General features: G+C 52.5%; 1 protein-coding gene across 1 annotated transcript in view; it reads right to left on the bottom strand.

The window, feature by feature from the left end:
* The window catches only part of SRRM4 (serine/arginine repetitive matrix 4), a 46,268-nt gene that overhangs the window by 17,092 nt on the left and 15,976 nt on the right, over window positions 1–13,200 (bottom strand). Inside the window, exons 2-6 of the mRNA XM_072879845.1 lie at window positions 7,304–7,447; window positions 4,789–4,872; window positions 4,376–4,447; window positions 2,590–2,616; window positions 1,823–1,873 (exon numbers count right to left, since the gene is read on the bottom strand). Of these exons, the coding sequence (XP_072735946.1) occupies window positions 1,823–1,873; window positions 2,590–2,616; window positions 4,376–4,447; window positions 4,789–4,872; window positions 7,304–7,447 (378 nt within the window). The remainder of the gene's footprint in view (window positions 1–1,822; window positions 1,874–2,589; window positions 2,617–4,375; window positions 4,448–4,788; window positions 4,873–7,303; window positions 7,448–13,200) is intronic.

Genomic DNA, 13,200 nt, shown 5'->3' with positions numbered 1-13,200 from the left:
GCAATTTGCTGTTATAAAATCTCAGCAAATCAATTGCTTGAGAACAGCGTTTCCTTTAAGACAAAAGGGCAACCTCCAGGGCAATTGCTTGAATTCTGCCTGGCTGTTTTCTCTGATGCTTTTCACAGCCTATGCTTATATTTTTAAAAACGTAACATTTTGGGATCCTCCTTCCTTATTTTAATACAGCTGAAATCAGCAACACTGAACATCTCTCCCTCACATGGTAGATTTGTGTGAAAATCCCCACGTTTGCTCTCCACCACCTGCATCAGTCCCTCCAGTTTAAGAGTTTTCCCTTTCTGCAGGAGGAAAAACTGGTCCTGTGTGATTTAGATAACCAGTTGCTTGACACAAAGATAAACCAAAGCAGTGTGATCATACAAAAATCCTGATCTGAGTTGGCTCATGGGATCTATCTGATCCACGCCCAGGAGCAATAAGAAGGTTCGCAGAAACGGGGAGTGGCTCAGCTCTGATTTGTGAGCTGAAAGATGAGGGCTAAAATGCCTCGGCTTGTTTATCCCCAAAGCGCAATTCTAGCAGCTCTTGTTCCCCTAGGTCAGTGCATACCAGCAGGGCATCTGATCTTTGTTTTAACCACACTGTTAGTCCACTGCATATTGGCTAGTGCCATGTTGGGCTGGCGAGTGCCTGCTTTTACTGATAACCTAGGACCACTGAGATTTCTGGATGCATAGCAGCCCAGTTTGAGGAAAAAAAAAAAAAGGTGGCTGTGCTACTGAACATGCAGAAATCATAGAGAAAAGGAGATGGGCTTTCTGCACGCAACAGAGATGGCCTGTGCAGGCAGTGCAACATGCTCTGCACCTCATAGATTCCCAATCTCTTCAGTCCCAATGCATACTGGGGTAGACACTGGTGGTGTCAGGGGTTATTGTCCCTCTGCCTAAGATCTAAAAGTTGTGTTGGGAAGAATTAAAGGGCAGGTCCTACTAATACCAAACAAACCAGCAGATTTGCATCTGCTAGCTCAGTTTCTGTCTCTAGTAGGGTATCCTGAGTCCCAGCAAAGCCAACCAGGGGTTTGGTGCCCAGGGTTCAGCCACAGATCTGTTTCCTTGCTCTAAAAGCAGGTGAGAAGCCGCAAGTTGTGATTCCCAGGAGAAGACAGAGAAGGAAGTGAAAAACAGAGAAGGCTTACAGGTCTTCCTTCCAGCCCTGAGGAACCACATTTTATACCACACCCCTTGATCAGACAAGGACTGTGCTCTGCTAGCACTCCAGGGCATATAGGAACCTCAACCCCAGATTTTTTACAGTCTCCAACACCTCCAAACAATCCCTTCTCTTCCCTAGTCCCCATTGCCTTCTGCTCCCATTCGGATATTTGGTTGTATTGTATATCATGAGTAGCCTCTACTGTAACCTCCAAGACTAGCAGACAAGGAGGAGCTAAAGCCCTTCGCAGTAAGAGTGTGCCAGCCTGCCCTTTGGGCAGTGGAGGCTCTGGGGCACTGCGCTCCGCAGATTTGAGCTCATCCTCTCACGCTGCCCTCATCAGAAAAGCTGGAGTCTCTGCTCAGGACTGGATGAACAAGACACTGTACATCCTTGTGAGATACAAAAAAGTACTGAATGAGGTGGCACAAAAGAGAGGGAGAGGAAAGATCTCCAGCTCCTACAAATCCTTTTGCATTCCAGCAAAACCAGAATTGCTGGTTTTAGCTGCAAAATAATCCTGAGAATTGCTTGGGGCTGTGCAGCCGGTGTTAGCTCCAGGGGACCCACCACATCAAGGACTTCCTAGCCCCACAGCTCTGCACAGGCAGGGCAGGGAACACCATGAATCGCTACTTACTGTTTTTTGTGTTTTCTTTCTTCCTTTCTCTTACTTTTGGGGCTTGAAGAACTAAATAAGAAATGGCTAATTAATTCGGAGATTTCTGTTCTGATAAAAAGCTGCACAATCACACATCAATGTTACAGCTAGATTGCCCAAGAGCGTGCAATAAAAATTAAAGGGATTAATGATTCTGCCGCAGCACAGGGGATCTGAGTGCCTGCTGGCAAATCTGGCTTGTGGGCTTGGCCAAAAAGGATCCTCAAAGGGATCAGCCATCCTGGTGGCTTTGCATTTTCCCACAGAAAAGATGAATACTTCTTGATACTGTGCATGCATGTACTGGAATCAGGAGAGTTCTTCCAGTACACACCTGGAAAGCCACTGACTCTGAATGTTTCAAAGATGGGCACTGCTGGGGGACACCACACTGGTTGCAAATAAAACCATAAGAGAAATGAAGACTCAAGATGCAGGACGGATGCAACATGGATGAAGTTGCCAGGGGCTAGGTTATACCAGGAGGTCTTTTCCAGTTATGTGCTCGATTGCACAGGTTGGGCTGGAGACCCGATTCCTGTGGGGTTTGAGGAATGCATAAGGCTGAATAGGGACAGGGTAGCTCCAGACCCACAGGGAATGGGGGGAGCCAAGGGGATTCCACAAGGAGACACAGAAGAAAAATATCTTCTGCCCCCACCCAGTGAACATCAACCTTGTGAGATCCTGAAGAGACCGTTAAACTCATATTTCTGAGGGACCATCCACACTTGCTCAACTCTTACCTGTGTCTTCTCTTCTTTGAAGATAACCTGCAAGACACAAATATGTACATTGAATACAGGGTCTCACAAAACTGGAAATTTGAATCAGAGACAATGTGGGTAGGCCCAGCGTTAGACTGAGCACTGTGAGAAGACCTCATGTACCAGCTGGGCAGAATGGCCTTGGCTATCCTTTAGCCAGCCGGCAAGGGGGTAGCTGAGAAATGCTGGTATGGTGGAAGTGACTATCACAGTCTACAAATAATTGAGAATATGATCCTCAGAATAACAAGTCTATAGACATCAGATACATCCCCTGTCCCTGGTGGGTCCCTTTTCTCTGGTACTGCCTCCACAGTTTTGCACTGCACTTAGTTTGAGGGTGCAGAGGTGAGTCCAGTCCCTGGTTTTCTGTATGAAGGACAAGTAGCAGTCAAAGGAAAAATCCTTTCTGTATAACTCCAGGGCAGCCTCACAGCCAAACCAGCGTCATGCCTCTGTCTTGCCTCCTGGAGCATCCCTGGGATGACACAGGAGCCACCATGCTGGCGATCCTTGTAGAAAAGCCTGGAAGTATGGAAGACACTCTTCCTTGCAGCAAGGCCTGGCCCCAGTACGCTGCACAGCCTGCTGTGTCCCATCTCAGCTTGGAGCACAACATCTTGCAGAAGACATGGCCTGAAGTCCTGCCTAGAGGGGCCGTGAGACTGCCTGTGGCAAGGTCAGTTGGGATCTGTAGCTGAAGTGGTACCAGCTGTCTGGAAACAACCTCCATTGGTCGCTAATGTTTAATGGTTTATCATGCTGCCTTTTGGGACCAGCTACAGCTTATCCTTGGCTTGCAGGGGCATAAATGGGTACTAAAGGTTTGAAGCCAAGGAGCATCTGACCCAGGACTGCCATCAGGGGATGGCATCTGTAAAAGAGCATAACAATCACTCCTTGGGAAGGAATTATTTTGAAGGACTTTCTATATCCTTGTCTCTCCTCCTCCCTCCCTCTTCTTTAAGATTCAAGCTCAACTTTCCACCCTGTTATCCATTTTTGGTAGCTTCTCTTTGGTTCAATATATTATAAATACATGAACTTTCCAAGGGAGATAGCATCCACTGTTCTCTGCAAATATTGGTTTAACAGTTGAGAGAAACCAGTGAAATACTTGCAATTTCAAAATCTAATTGTGCTCTTTAAATTAAAGATGGGCTTCAGAAGGGTAATGTGGAGGCAGTTGCCCAGGGGTGGGAGAGAAGGCCAAGATGTGGATGCAGGGAGCTGGTCTTGTCACCTTAAACCTTTACAGTGAGGCAACAGTCTGAACCTCTTCCTGGTCCAAATGCTGACACTTTCTGCAGGCTAGGGGAGAAGGGAAAGGGACCAGTGCAAGCCCCAAGCTCCGATCCCATTGGCATCCCAGAGGATGGGAGCCATGTGAAACAGGACAGCAAGGACAGCAGGCGGAGGCTCTGCAGACCTCATGCTGATTTGGCTTATCTGTCTCTCTTCCCCCACACCCCGACAGCCCATATTTATCTGTTTGCCCTGGGTGTGCACCCCATGTCATGCCCTCCTTGCCCAGAGGGATGCTGGCTCTGCCCCTCCGCGGCTGTCTGGCTTTCACCGCCCGGTGGGGCCCTGCCCTCTGGGCAGCCATTATGAAGAGTCAGGAGTCTGACGCCTCTCTGCCCTCCTGGCACAGGGCTGAACCAGGTGCCCGACAGCAGTAATGTCCTCCACCCCCTGTCCAACCCCTCCCCCCCCCCCCAACAGCCGCTGCCGGCAGGGAATTACATTTTCAAGGGAAAAATACCTGTTTCTTTTTCGCTTCTTGGAGCTTTTCTTCTTCTTCTTCTTCACAGGCGAGGGGCTGTAGGAGGGAGACCTGAGGAGGCAGAGGGGTGTTAGGGACCGCAGGGCTCCCCACAGCCCTCCCCATTCACCCCAACCCTTACCTCGCCACCAGTGGCATCCCCCGGGGTGGAGAGGCTCCGGGGGCTCCCGGGGCCCCCAGGACCGGCTGCGGGGTGAGCCCCAGCCAGGCCTCTGCTGCCCTGAGGAGAGGGTGAGAAAATGGCGGCGCCTCCCTGGGCCTGCGGAGACCCCCAGCCCCTCGCACCTCCCCGTAGGATATCCAGCCTCCATTTTACACTGGCTTTTTTCCCCTCACGCATCCCAGGGCTGCCTGTCCCCTCCCGCCCCACGCACCACCATGGCTGCCCTCACCTCCTTCGCTTCTTGCGGCTGGATTTCTTCTTCTTCTTCTTCCCCCGGGCCGGCGGTGGCACATGCTCCTCATCGCACGAGGGGCTGAGGAGGGGGGAAAAAAATAAAAATTAAAAATAATAAAAATGAACGCTGAATCAGCTCACATGGGACTGCTCTCTCCTGTCCCCACCTCAGGGACATCCAGGGCAGAGAGATCAGTTTTCATGGTGGGCCCGGGGCGCGGGTGAGCGCCTAATTACCCTCTAACGAATAATTTGGTCACAGTTTAAATGAAGTGTCTCCTCCCGGGGTCTAATGGAGATATAATGAGACAGCTACTGTACACCACTGCGATGCCAGCTGATTATTTAAAACATGTTTGCTGAGGTTAACGACTCCATAACAGATTTATAGGTTTTGTTGCTCTTCGTAAATATGCTTTAAATAATTAATTGGCATTTAATTTGCATACAATAATTATTGCAGCCACATACATCTAACTAATAAAAGGCTTGACATATGTTAAATAGCAATTGATTAGAAATATATGTATTTATTGAGATGCTATGGTAATTTAATGAGATATGCATCTCTTACATAGTTGTTAAACCCTGGGAAAAAAACTCCTGTAAATTAATTTCTTTTTTAAACATACAATCCTGAATTGCATTATGTTTCAATGAAAACCAAACACCATGGTTAAATTAATTCAGAGCACTGGGCTGAAAAGATGACGGATACTCTGTGGCTACCCATTAACCAAAGCAAATGCTCGTAAAGATGGGGGCAGCTGGTGGCGGCCTGTGGATCCCCAGGTTGATCCCCAAATCGGCCTGTCGATCCCCAAATGGATCAGGGGACAAGGTTTGCAGGGGGCACAGCCAGCTCCCAGGGCCTCTGCAAAATCAGGGACTGGTGATCCTAAAGAAGGGGCAGACATTGTTGGAAATGAGGGTGCCGGGTTCGTGCCTCAGTTTCCCCACTTCTTGCCCCACCGGCGGGAGGAGCCGCTAGCAGGGAATGTGTGAAGGCAGCCCCGTGTTTGGACAATGCTGTGGGATCTTCGCTGCAGAAACCAGCTGAAAATTGAGCAGTTTCTGCAGAAAGAACAAATGTTATCATTATTAAGAGTCTTAACACAGAGCAAACATCACGGCATGTCGACCTGTTGGAGGCGGTGACGGTGGGACTCAGGCTCCCCTGTCCCCTGACACTTGCTCACCCGGGGCTGGAATTACTACCAAAATTACATTACCATAGAAAGCCAATTGCTTAGTGCTTTTAATAGAGATTTTCTTTTAATTGCTCTGCAAAACAAAACTGTATGCTAATGCTTTGGTTGCAGACTGTGAATAACGGTGTGCCAAGGGCTCCTGGTGCAGTAAATCTGAGGTGCAACCACACCACGGCCCCGAGGAGCACCCAAATACTCCTTCCCACTCCTCCTCCCAGGGATTTCACTGACTGGCAGAAGCACTGTTAGGGGATATGGCACACTTCAGGCTTGGCGCATCTTTTGTCTGCATTAAGGTAGAAGAAACATGTTTTCCAAGACGGCTCATTGTTGCTAAGCTCAAGCATCTGCCCGAAGCCACCCTAAGGGCCTGTCCTAGACCAGGGACCTGAACACCCATCCCAGCCCCTCAGGTATCAGGATGCTCAACCCCAGCTCTCATGTGCTTTCCCCTAGCACAGATTTGGGCTCCCCAACAAACAGGTTTCGGTGTCTCAGCCCCCCTTGCCCAGGGCCACGGCCCAGGGAGAGTGGGGAGGACTCTCCGACTGTGCCACGCGGCCGCAGGCAGTTTCCGTAGAGCCCTTCTCCTCTCGCAAGAGAAAGCCTTTTGTCTTTGATGTGGAAGCTCTCTCCCTGCGCTGATCTGATTTTAATTGTTTCTCCACGATTGTAATCAAAGTCTAATTAAAAATACACTTTAGATTATTGTTCTGGTTAGCCTGGAATCTGAAGATATGAAATGTGCTTTCCTGCTCTTTCTTTCCAGCATCTTTAACCAAACAGAGAGGCTTTAATCCCAGAGACAGTTTAGCAGGCAGGGCTCAGAGACCCTCGCTGCTTCATTTACAATGTTCAATTCATTTTTGCCCTCTCAAGTTGTCAGGGGCTAATGATGAACTGATAATGAAGCTGTGTTGTAATGAAGCCAATGCTGCCGGTCTGATCAAGGCGTGGGGAGAGGGGAATTGCTGAGAGCGATGCCCAGCCAGTGCTGCCCTGCGGACCTGGTAGCGCACAGGGGTGCCGGCAGGTCGCCTGTCTTCCAGCCAGGGCTGCTTGCAAGGAGGCTGTAAGAGCAAGATGTGGAGTGGAAGCGAACCACAGGTTTGCAGGTTGCTCCCTGCAAACACAGACAGGGGTTTCATACAATTGCATACATCTGCTGTACGCTCACACGGTCATTTAACCCACGCGCAGCTCTCGCAGACCCCCGGAGGGGCTGGGTAAACAGTCACCGACGCTTCCTCTGCCATCCCCCTGCTTCAGGGTGACCCCGCTCGCAGCCCTGGCTCCTACCTGCGTGACCTGCGGCGAGCATGGTCTCGTCTCTCCTTCCCTTTCGCACAGCCGTTGGTGGTGGAGGCCTCCTTGACCGTGCGGCCACTCAGCTTTTCGGGATGTCTGTCCTCCACGGGGTATGGCAGGCAGCTGAGCGTCCCGCTGTGGGAGCAAGAAAGAGAGTGATAAAGAGCTGTCCTTAGAGCTAGACTCATTTGCCGAAGGCTTCCCATGTACTGGGGAATCCCCTTTCCGCAGGTAGGGCTTATGCTGCTGTGAAGGAGAGCTGCAGATTGCTCTCGGGCCTCCTGAGCCCGCAGTGCTCAGCCCTGCAGTGGGAAATGCTCCTACAATACTCCGGAAAGCCCCCATTTCCAAGCCAAGCTGCACCCCAGCATGGCCACGCTGCACTCGGCTTTCCGGCAGAGGTGCCACAAGCATCATGCAGCCGAGGAGCAGCCGGACAGCCCCACGCTGCAGGGACAGCATGGCATCTGGGTCCGATGTAACGGCAAGGGGCAATAGTAGCTAATCAGACCAGCACCCCTGGACACCTTCCTCTGCATTGTGGGTTTTAGCTCACCAGCTCTGCAGAGACAGCACTAGTCTTGCACTCTGGTAGAAAAAAAGCTTTTACATTTCAAATGCCATTCCCCAAACCTGCTGTTGTATTGCCAATACCTCGTTACATGTCCTCATCCTATCCCCCTTACCAGCACTCAGGTGAAAACAAAGCTTTGGCAGCCAGAGGACAGCCCTCCTCCCCAGTCCCACAAATAGGGTGCTGGGCCAGTAAACACCCCTGGTCCTGATGAAAGCCCAAACTGGAGAACCTGGGACAGCCCAGCAGAGCTAAGGGGAACCAGCTGGACCAGGCAGGTGCCTGCAAGAGCCCTGGGGAGACCATGAGAGCTGGTGAGGGAGAGCCTGGGGTGAGAGGTCTCCAAGAAACACTGGGGCTTGGACAGGGCAAGCTCAAATGGAGAAAAGAAGTTAAATGGAGCAAACAAACCCAAAGAAGCCTGAGCTCAGACACTTGGGAGGAAAGTAAATAGGTTTCCAGGCCCTGCAGGTGGTTATTTCAAAGAACAGAAAGATTAATGGAAAGCCATAAACCACATCTGGCAGGGGCACCAAGAACGCTATGTTTTTGGTGTCATCCAGAGTATTATTCGAATAAATAAAGCAAACACAAACATTTCCAAGCCTGACCCGGCTGTGGGGTGGTACCCACGGTGGGCTGGGCTCAGCTGGCAGAGGAAGTGTCCCCATTTCTTCCCATTATCATTTTGAAGCCATTCTCAAGAACGGGCTGTAGGTGCTGCTTTGGGGTTTAGCCATCCCCAGGTCAGCTCTGCAAGGTCCCACTGCCGTCTGCCACCCAACCTACCTCCTCCCTTCAGAAAGCAGCCCACCCAAGCCCCCGGGCCACGTGGACCCCCACTCTGGAGCAGGGGGAGGCTGGGGTGTCCCCCTGCCATCCCCGCAGCCACAGCGGCTCAGGGGTGCCAGGAGGGTGCTTTGGCTGCAGAGACTGTCACAACCAACACACATGGGCTGTGGAGTCAGGAGCAAAGGGCCAGGGCCAAGTGCAGGCTGCACATCTGAGGGGTTAAACGGGGCCAAAAGGGTGGTTAAAGAGCAGTGTGATGCTAAAATGGCATGTTAGGCCCAGTTAGGCATGGCCAGAGGCTTGCATGCCCCAGGGAACTTCCTGCTGCCTGCCCCAGTCATGAGCAACACTTTTTGGGGCTGGAGTTGGCCCAGGAGCACCTGCAGAAGAAGGGTCACCCCTCTCTTTCCACCTGTGTTTCCTCTCTCAACAAACCCCCACTTTCTCTAATAGCTGGCTGTTTCTTGGAGCCTGTTTTGTAATCCCTGAACATTTAAGGATGTGCATCAGCCAAGTACAAGTGACAGGGGTCAGTGGGGGGAAGCTGGGTGAAATATTTCCGGCGCAGGACATGCCGGAGGTGACACTGGCTGAGCCGATGGTCCCTCTGGCTTTAAAAATCTATTACTCTGCTTGTAATAAATCTCCCAGTTGCTTCCCAACATCTATGTTATTTTTAACAATCCGGGAAGCTACATGGTTAATTGCTTTCTTTGTGCAAGCTAATTAGCTTGTGGTCTTTCCCGAACCCCTTTTAAGAACAGTCTTCTGAGGCTCAATCATTAGGATCCATTAAAAATGTCCCCAAATTAATGACCTGTGCAAAAGCTGGGCTGGATCAGCTCCAGCAGCAGAGGTGGGAGGGTTCCTCCCCGGGCTGGCAGCACGCTGGGGCACTGCTGCCTTGCAGGAGGGACCCGGGCATGGTGGGTGACGTCCCTCTCACCCTGGCCCCCGCTCCCACTAATGAGATTTTCAGGTCCTGGGGCTAAAACATATTGGCCTTGAGGCAACCAAGGACTCCTGTCCTACAACGCACTAGGAACCATTTCTTCTGGGCTTGGAAGTAATTATTGATGGAAATAACTGTTCTCCAGTCCCATCAAAGGCTGGCTTCCAGTCAGCCAAATGTTCTCCTCTGATGAATGCCGAGAGTCACTAACGCCCTGAACTGGATGGTAATCCCCTTGCATTAAGCTCCATAGACATTGATTGAATATATATGTAAAAACATATATTTTTTGTCGTCTTTTGTGTCTTTCGTGTCTCTCATGACTGATATAAAAGTGCTTGCAGTTTGGTGTGAACGATTACTGTGGCCTCAAAGGAGAAGATTGTCACACCTTCCCCTGCCAGTCCCTGCCTGCAGCAGAAAGGAGAAAGCCTCTGCGGGTGCTTTGCTGGAGCCAGCCCCGGGAGGGCAGTGAGGACGCTCGGGGCGATGCAGCTGGAAGTACGGGGCTCGCTCAGCGCAGGGGACGTGCCGCCCGCAGAGACGCGTGCTGGAGCAGGCAGGAGGAAGAAGAGGCAGGAAGGATGCCCAGGGTTTGTCTGGGCATGCACTTCTCTGGGCATCCAACACTACTCTGCCCTTGGAGCGAGGACCGCAGCCTCTCTGTCGATGTACGGGTCGCATGTTTGTCCCTGAGGACGCACTCCTGGCCATGGGCAGCCGGGCCATGACAAGGCGGCAGCCTACCCGTCCTGCCTGCTCTCCAAGTTTCTCTATTTCCATTAGACAATTGCTTGCACTCATTTATGTTTTTTTCTTTCTTTCTCACATGCAGAAATCCAGCCTATCCATCAGGCCTGCCCAAAAGCAGCATCCCTGCTCCTGACGGGAGACCCCACGCAGCAGGGCAGCCGCCAGGCTGCCTGCCACCAGCTCAGCACAAAACACACCCTGGGCAACCTCCCTCTGCAGCCAGCTCGCCTTGTCCCTTCCCTTTGCAGCAGTCCAAGAGGGGGTTTTTTGGGCTCATGGTGATTTTTGCCAGCTTTTCAGCGGCTGGGAGGGAAGCAGCGGGCACGCAGAGCTCTCGCCTCTCCCACCAGCCCCAGCCTTTCACCACTTGTCACAACCCAGCCAGCCCACCTTGCATTTTGGTATCAGATTTAGGCTCTCCCGTGTTTTCCCTCTCTGGCAGAATGTGTTGACAGCAGAGGGAAATGATCTGTTGCTACCCTAATAGAAATGGTGCAGAAAAGATCACTGGTAGGAAAGAACCTGAATATTCCTGATTCAAAGTGGGGTGAAACCACTGTAAAACACTGTGGCTGTTTGGAGGAGGACGGGACAGGTGACGGCAGCCCAGCTGTGGGGCGGGGGGTCCCTCTTTATTTTTACAAACTGCCCGATATGCTTCCCACCAGCCTTTCCCAAAGGCACATCACATTTCCGAATCCCACTGGGCTCCCCGCTGCCAGCAGCATCCCACAGAGCCCTGTCTCCCAATGCCACCCCATCCTGCCTCCCTTCTCTGGGGGGCTGGCGTGTCACCCCCAGTTTATGGGGATACTGCTGAGGCCGGTTAACCACGCTGTGGCCCCCACGCTCTGCGCCGGCTCCCTTTGGGACTGGACATCACTCTTTGCTGGGGAAAAGTAGAAAGTCACCGATGGGCTCGGCAGAAGGCTTTTGCACCAGGGATCTTACGGGGGCCCGAGGTGGCCGTGCACACGGATGGCAGGATGAGGCCACGGCTCTGCAGAGGCCAAGGAAAATGCAGGACCGGAGAGGTCATTTGCAAGACCTGGGAGGTATGCTGGGCTCAGCAAAGACCCTTCACGGAGTTTGTGCAGGGAAGTTGTTAAAGACATGCTGTGGCCTCCAGAGCCGTGGGTGAGCCCCACGGGTGAGCCTTGGCCCTGGGGCAGGGCTGCGGTGTTGAGGCGTCCTGGGAGCTTGAACCAGCCCAGCTGCGAGGAAATATTTCAGCCCCCCACCCCGTTAGCCCTCATGGGATTGCACTGCCCTTCCTGCCCATGGGCAGATCCTGGCACCCTTCACAGAGGACGGGGCAAAGGCGCAGGGTGTTTGCTGCCTCAGGGAGCAGAGATAACTCACAGCCCATCCCCGTTCCTCCATCCCGGGCCACCACGCTCGGTGCCATGGCCAAGTGCCATCTCATCAGGCCATGAAATGTGGCACTTGGTGACGCATGCTTCACCGGGAGCTGAGCCCGGTGACACCCGTCCCCTCCGGCCCCGAAGTGACATGCAGTCGGTGCAGGTTTGGTGTGCGCTTGAGATCCCTGTGTGCTGGCATCCCAGTGCTGCCGAGTCCGGGCAGCTGCCCTCCCCTGCCTGCAGGCTCCCGTGTCCCAGCCGAGCTCCTCTCCCCCGGCCCTGCAGCAGTCTCCTGCCACAAAGCTTTCATCAATCACCCTTTTCCCCTGCAGTAACTCAGCTCCTCATCTCAAGAGGACAGATAAGCAGGAAAATTTCCTTCCTAGTGACCTTTCAGCTGCCGGACCCTGCCACCAGGCCACCTCTCCAACCTCAGCAGCACCGTCCCCTGCCTCCGCAGGATGGGCTCCAGCAGCCCCAGCCCTCTGTGGCCTGGCCACAGCTCCTCTGCCCGTCCCAGCTGCTTTGCAAGCAGCAGCATAAGCACACTGGGGCTAACCACGCCTTTTATTTTTATAATTTAATTTACTTTGCGCACACAGCTGGGTTGGCTGCTGGATGCACGGCCCGAGTGGGAGCGTGGTGCTGCAGAGCACCTGGCCGCACGCATGAGCACGTTGGAGACCCCGAGCACTGACTGCTCTTGGCAGACCTGCACTGACAGCATTTCCAAGCTCAGGACAGAGTATTTGGAAAGCCAATACGGAAACTTTACTACCTTGCCCTTTTCAGCCCTGGCTGGCTCCATGTTCCCATCATCTCTACAGCCCCTGGTGAAAAGGTAGGAGCGGCTCCAGCCAACCGGAGCCCCAAAACCACAAAAGGTTAAAGCATCTCTCATGAGCCTATTAGTTGTGAATGTTTCACTGGCATTAAACCAACGATGGATGCCTTGCCTGAGGACTGGGAACATCAGCCTGTGAGAGGACACGGTAGGCTCACTGCCCCGAGGGGAAGCGGGAGAAACTCCTGCGCCCACAGCCGCTCACACCAGGGATGCTCTTGCCACTTCTCCTGAGTAACGTGCAAAAAGTGCATGGACACATGATTGAATATCTCATCTTTCCTCTCCTTTCCTCACCTGGAGGTTTTGGCTGCGCAGGACGGGGCAGGCAGCGGGTTGGGGTCCCCACTCTCCCGCATCCCTGTGGCTCTCTGCCATGGCTACCTCCGATGCGCCTCTGCCCTGGGCTCTTGGCCCCGGCAAGGGTGGGCTGAGCTGCTCACAGTGTTTCTAAAATCCACCACTTAGGGCCGAGAAGCCTTTTAGCGCTAGCAAAATGACCCTTTTATTTTCTCCTTTGCTCTCTGGCTTTGCTCATCTGATTGAAAAAGAAAATGGTTGAACCGTTCCTTTGTCCCCGGAGAGGGGGGGGACAGAAAAGAAGGTTGT

Source organism: Ciconia boyciana, chromosome 15 (genome assembly GCF_034638445.1).
Source record: "Ciconia boyciana chromosome 15, ASM3463844v1, whole genome shotgun sequence".
Taxonomy (NCBI): Eukaryota; Metazoa; Chordata; class Aves; order Ciconiiformes; family Ciconiidae; genus Ciconia; species Ciconia boyciana.
This window is presented reverse-complemented; position numbering and strand designations above follow the sequence as displayed.